The 6,364-nt window shown below is 58.6% G+C and overlaps 1 protein-coding gene across 1 annotated transcript in view; it reads right to left on the bottom strand.

Moving 5' to 3' along the window:
• Positions 1-6,364, bottom strand: part of ADAMTS10 (ADAM metallopeptidase with thrombospondin type 1 motif 10) — a 44,934-nt gene that overhangs the window by 16,957 nt on the left and 21,613 nt on the right. Inside the window, exons 10-12 of the mRNA XM_017743792.1 lie at positions 4,359-4,466; positions 797-942; positions 4-26 (exon numbers count right to left, since the gene is read on the bottom strand). Of these exons, the coding sequence (XP_017599281.1) occupies positions 4-26; positions 797-942; positions 4,359-4,466 (277 nt within the window). The remainder of the gene's footprint in view (positions 1-3; positions 27-796; positions 943-4,358; positions 4,467-6,364) is intronic.

Here is a 6,364-nt window from a genome sequence, read left to right as displayed (position 1 = left end):
GGCAGTACTTCCCTCCGATCGTGGGCCTGCCAAAGCAGAGAGGAGATGCTGGAACAGCTCCAGCCAGTGTTTGGGGCAGGGTTTTGCCCCCAGGAGCTTGGGGTGGCTGCCCCAGCTGGCTTTTCCCAACCCTGCTCTGCCACAAGGACCGATCCTGCCTGGCTGGGCACGGCTGGGGCGCAGCCCCTAAAATCTCCCTGAGTGCACAGAGGGTTTGCACAGCGGGGTTTGGGGTGTGCTGCAGCTCCGACACCAACACAGGGCACAGAGCTGGGCAAAGGCATTCAAAACCTGCCAAACCTTCCAGGAGTCATCACTGAAATGGAAGCAGGCCCGGCTTTGTGTGCAGGGACCCCAGGGCAGCTGTCCCTGATGCTCAGGTGACATCAAAGGACAGGCACTGGGCTGGTGTGGCACTGGGGGAGTGGATTATTATCAGAATCGTAACAGGATGATGTGCCTGCTCCACAGAGAACGGCCTGAGGGGGCTTTTCCTTCTCTCTCTGCCTTTCCTCCCCCCACCCCCTCCCAAAAAAGCAGAGATGGAAGAGGCAGGAACTGTTGGATGAGCCAGTTCTCCAGCTGGGACATCTCCTGTCTCCTCAGGGCAGTGCTTCATTCACTTCTCAAGACCCTCAGGCACTTCCAGGGCTCAGAGGAGGGAAGGCACAGCCGGCACAGCTCCTTCCCCCCAGGAGCTGGGTGTGGGGCTGCACAGGCACCTGGATGTGCCTTCCAAGGGTTGGGGACACTGCAGGGCTGTGGTGACAGGGCCACCACCCACCCCCCCACGTACCTGGGGCTGTCGCAGTGGCGCACGGACGAGGACACGCCGCCACCGCACGTCCGGCTGCACTCCCCCCACGATGACCACGACCCCCAGGCTCCGTCCACGCCCTCCGGCCGCGTCCCGAAGGGCACACACTCCCTCTTGTAGCACCACTGCGGGGACACAGAGCTCTGAACACCCCAGGCACGGGCGCTCCTTCTCCCAGAGCTTCCACAGGGCACGGAGCCAGCTCAGGGCTGCCATCGGCTTTGATCCCGAGGGATCTGAGCTCGGAGCTGCAGCGGCCTCGGAGCCAAATTCTCTGAGGCAAAGGGCGCTCGCCTCTCCTTCGGGTCATGCTGGCAGTGGTTGTGCACACACAGTGGGACCAGTGTCCCCAGTTCCCACCCCAGTCCTGGGGGACAGGCAGCCACGGGCAAGAGGTCCCATCCCACAGGGTGCCCAGAGCAGCTGTGGCTGCCCCTGATCCCTGGCAGTGTCCAAGGCCAGGCTGGATGGGGTTTGGAGCACCCTGGGCTATGGAAGGTGTCTCTCTGCCCATGGCAGGGGTGGCACTGGATGAGTTTTAAGGTCCTTCCACCCCAAACCAGTCTGCGATTCTCCTCTAGAGAGGTCCTGGGTCCCACAGCTCACATCTGGTAAAAGCCCTTGGCACACTTCCAGGTGGTCTTGGATCAGAGTTGCTGCTGCTGGGCAGGGCCAGGATCCCAGGGGACACGGACACACCCACAGCCAGCTGCTCCCTCCCAGCACAGAGTGAGTTTTGGGTGTACTGGGAGCTCAGGTTGGGGTTGGCCTGTCCCAAATGTCCTGATCAGCAAAGGGCCCGGGTTAAAATCAAGCTTAAATCGTAACATCAGCATTGTGTCATCGTTCTGTGAGGATCCCTAAAGAATCCGCCTGTCCCCGTCCTACTGGCAGACAGATGCTCATGGAAATCTGCCTATGAAATACTTCCCTCAGCCCTGGCACACGTCCCACACCCCCTGGAGTCCCCAGCCATGCGAGGGACGGTGCCAGAGCCGCCGCCGCTGTCCGGGCACGGTGCCGGACACGGAGCCCCGGGGGCTGGGATAATCCCGGGAAGGAAGAAAGCGCCGTGTGCTCCTTCCAGGGGCTGGGAACCCACCCTGGAGCTGCTGGCACGGCCTCTCCTGGCTCCTCCCGAGCCAGCTCTCCATGGGCAGCTGGGAAAAACGCACGGTGGCTTCCCAGGAATCCCAGCTCATGATCCCTGGGAACACCAGCACCTCTCCAAAGGTGGAGGAGATGCTCTGCAGGCACAGCCTGGATATTCCACAATATTCCAACACCTTGGGAATAGCTCCTAGGGGCTGTGGCCCCTTCCCTTCCCTTCCCTTCCCTGCCCTTCCCTTCCCTCCCCTTCCCTTCCCTTCCCTGCCCTTCCCTTCCCTCCCCTTCCCTTCCCTTCCCTGCCCTTCCCTTCCCTCCCCTTCCCTTCCCTTCCCTGCCCTTCCCTTCCCTCCCCTTCCCTTCCCTTCCCTGCCCTTCCCTTCCCTCCCCTTCCCTTCCCTTCCCTGCCCTTCCCTTCCCTCCCCTTCCCTTCCCTTCCCTGCCCTTCCCTTCCCTCCCCTTCCCTTCCCTTCCCTGCCCTTCCCTTCCCTCCCCTTCCCTTCCCTTCCCTGCCCTTCCCTTCCCTCCCCTTCCCTTCCCTTCCCTGCCCTTCCCTTCCCTCCCCTTCCCTTCCCTTCCCTTCCCCCCCCCGTTAAAAAGTGCTTACAAAGTGGGGGAAAAGGGATGTTTAAAAGTGGGAAAAAGACACAGATAGGAGGGAAAAATGCCACTGTGGGTTCTTGGGGTAAGACAGGCGAAGCCATAACAATCACAGGAGATCGATTAATTGAAAAAAGGAGGATCTGGGAGGAGGAAATACCCAGAGGTTTGGGATGTGGGCACAGCAGAGCTTGGCTCAGCCTTCCCCCACACTGGGGGGCAGAGCACAGGAATTTTCCATCTCCTTTAATAGTTCATACTTCAAATCCCCTGATCCTTCCCTCTGCTCTCCCCAGGGGAGAGGGAGAAGCCAGTGAAGACCTTGGAGAGCTGCTCCAGCCAAGGTCGGGGGCTCACCCCAGCAGCTCCAGCTGGGGACAATGCAGACACTCAGCATAAAAGTGCATCTCCTTCCAGCCGAGGCCATCAAATCCCTCCCAAAGAACAAATGGATCCAAAAGGATAAGCACAGGAAGGTAACTGGGGGTTCAGAGCAAGCCAGAATCCCCACAGGGAGCAGCTCCCAGAAATCCGGGGGGGCTGTGGCTGCTTCGCTTCCCTTCCCTCAAGGCTTTTGAAGAACCCTGGTTAAAAAGCGGTCACAAAATGGGGGGGAAAGGGATATTTAAAAGTGGGAAAACTTGGGAAAAAGCCATGACTAGGAGGTGAAAAATGCTGTAGTCCCTGTGATGTGCAGCAGGAGGGATGTGCAGCCCTGGGAGCTGCCTGCTCCTCTCTGCCCCAGTTCCCAGCAGCACTAAGAGCAGTGCTTGCAGAGAATCCTGCATTTGGCAGAGTCTCCCCTGCACCCCAGCTCCTCCCGCTTCCTAAGGATCTGAAATGTTTCTTGGGAATTACTTTTCTTCGAGTGGAAGGGGGAATGTCCCAGCCCTGATTCGCCCTTGCCCCAGTGTGCAGAGGCTCTTTGTTTGAGCGGTGCATTCACTCAAATGCTGGGAAAAACGGGTGTGGGAGGAGCAGGGAATGAAGCAATCCAGGCAAAATTCATGGTCGGGAAAAATCCTGCCCTCCCCTCCCTGCCGAGGGTGAAACCCCAAGGTTTCATCATAACGAGTTTTTCCCAAGTTCCTCTGAAAGCAGAAATCTGGGAAAACCAGGGGAAAAAATCCCTTTTCTCAGGCCAGTCAGGAGATCCCAGGGGATCCCAGCAGACTTGGGGACACGGTGTTCATTTAAGGACATGGCATTGCTTGAGGTGACCTTGCTGTGCCTCAGGGGTGCCACCAAGAATCTCACTGGAGCGCGGATTTCCCATTCCCCATTCCATATGCCATATCCCACATCCCATATCCCATATCCCATATCCCATATCTCACATTCCGTATCCCATATCCCATATCCCACATTCCCCGTTCCATATTCCATATCCCATATCCTGTATCCCACATTCCACATTCCATATTCCACATTCCATATTCCATATCCCATATCCCATATCCCATATCCCATATCCCATATCCTGTATCCCACATTCCACATTCCATATTCCATATCCCACATTCCATATCCCATATCCCACATTCCATATCCCATATCCCACATTCTGTGTCCCATATCCCACATTCCACATTCCATATCCCAGCACTGCCTGAGCTGAGCTCTGAGCTGGGCTTTGGGGTGATTTCTGGGCTCCTTGGCACATCCCGGCCCCCATCCCGGGCAGCTCTGGGCTCTGGAAGTCAGGGCTGGACCGGCTGCTGGGTGCTCCTAAATCAACTCCACGCCCCCAGTGTGAACAGTAATCCTGGTTTTTGCTGGAAAAGGGATCCAACCCCTCCGTGCCAACTCTTCCCGGTGCCCAGGGCTGCCTTACCCCCTTGTCGATGGTGTTGGTTTGGCAGATGGTGCCCTCGGCCGCGGGGATGCTGTTGGTGATGCAGCGGTTGCTTTTGCTCAGACACCACAGCTCGCTGCAGACCTCCTGGAAAGAGGGAGATGTGGGGAGAGACAGGGCCGGGGAGGGGGGCAGAGACAAAGGAACAAAACCCAGATTAGGATTTGCTGGCGCCAGGGGCAGCATCACACCCGGGAGGCACCAGCTGGGTGGGACATGGGGACACTGAGTGTCTTCAGCATGGTGGGGGCAACACAAGGCCAAACCCTGCCAGGTGCTGCTGGCCACGGTCACCCCGAGCTCACTGACAGCTGTCCCCCTTCTCTGGGCCCAGCCTAAGCCCTTCTGGGATTCCCTGGATGTGGAGGGAGCTCCGAGAGCTGACTCACAGCCAGCCCATGCCACAGAGGCCACCTCTCCTTGGGCACCTCGGTGGCACCGGAGCTGATCTCACTGTCCTTGTCCTCACCCCTCTTCCCAGGGCTGAGGGATGTTCCCAGTTGTGCATCTGTGCGGTGGAGGTTGAGCCCATTCCTGGCTTCTGCCGTGAGCATCCCAGAGCTGCCTCTGTGGGAATCTGGGGCTCCCTGGGAGCACAGACAGCACAGCTGGAGGTGCCCCTGCTCACAGTGTGACCACCTGGCTGCTGGCCACCTCCAGCCAGCCCAAGAATCCTGAAGGGAAGGTTCCTCTGGAAGTTTTAGAGCTGGTTTTGGAATGATCAAAATAATGCCAGATCCTGAGCCAGCCCTTCGGAATCGGGCACCTCTGCTCTCGGGGTCTGCTCGGTGCAGTTGTGTCCCCAGGGTGACACTGAGGACTCCAGACCTCTTTCCAGGAGGTTTCCTGAGCCACAGATCCCGAGCTTCAGCCCATCCTGACCTCTCAGAGCTCCAGCAAAAAGAAAAAATCTTCCCTTGGCTGCCGCAGGACCCACCCAAAAGTGAAATCAGGAAATTCAGGCCCTTTCCAGCTCATGTGTCACTCAATCCCCCCAGGCTGGACTTCAGCGCCTGCAAACTGCAAAGCAGCCCCTAAAGTCTCATTTCCTGCGTTTCCTGCCTGGTCCCCATCCTGCTCCTATTCCTACAGAAACAACCTATGGAAAACTTGCTGCTTTTCAGGAGCAGCTTGGGGTGACTGAGCTTATCCAGGAAATGTCGAACAGGTTCAGTGTCAGTGACAGAAACTGTCCTGAGGTGGGAGAGCAGAGCCTGAGCTGCCACGGCTGCTGCCACTGCCAGTGTCACGGAATCATGGAATTCAGCTTGGGAAAGCCCTCTAAGATCAGCAAGTCCAACCATCAACCCAGCACTGCCAGGCCCACCACTAAGCCCTGTCCCCAGGTGCCACAGCCACACGTTTTTGGACACTTCCAGAGATGGGGTCTCCACCACTGCCCTGGGCAGTCGATGCCTGAACGCCCTTTCAGTGAAAAAAATGTTCCCAATATCCAACCTAAACCCACCCTGGAGCAACACGAGGCCGTTTCCTCTTGTCCTGTCACTCGTCACCCGGGACAACACTGAGCCCCCCCGGCTGCCCCCTCCTGTCAGGGACTTGTGCAGAGCCCCAGGGTCCCCCCTGAGCCTCCTTTTCTCCAGGCCCCTTTCCCAGCTCCCTCAGCTGCTCCTGGTGCTCCAGCCCCTTCCCAGCTCTGTTCCCTTCTCTGGACACGCTCCAGCCCCTCAGTGTCCTTCTTGTCGTGAGGGGCCCAAAACTGACCCCAGGGTTTGTGATGCCTCAGCACAGGGGACAGTCCCTGCCCTGCTGGTCCTGCTGGTCACACCACTTTGGACACGAGCCAGGATGCCCAGGGCATTCTCAGCCAGCTGGGCACACTCTGGCTCATGCTCCTGCCTGGCACAGTGATCATCAGCCCGGGGCAGGAGTGCCCCAGCAGGCAGCTCTGGCCGCCTGTCCCCAGGGAGGGGACAGCCCGTTCCTCACCCCCGGGCCGATCCACCTCTCCAGCGCCCCATTCC

The sequence above is a fragment of the Corvus brachyrhynchos genome, unplaced genomic scaffold (assembly GCF_000691975.1).
Source record: "Corvus brachyrhynchos isolate BGI_N302 unplaced genomic scaffold, ASM69197v1 scaffold219, whole genome shotgun sequence".
In the NCBI taxonomy this organism is placed as follows: domain Eukaryota; kingdom Metazoa; phylum Chordata; class Aves; order Passeriformes; family Corvidae; genus Corvus; species Corvus brachyrhynchos.
This window is presented reverse-complemented; position numbering and strand designations above follow the sequence as displayed.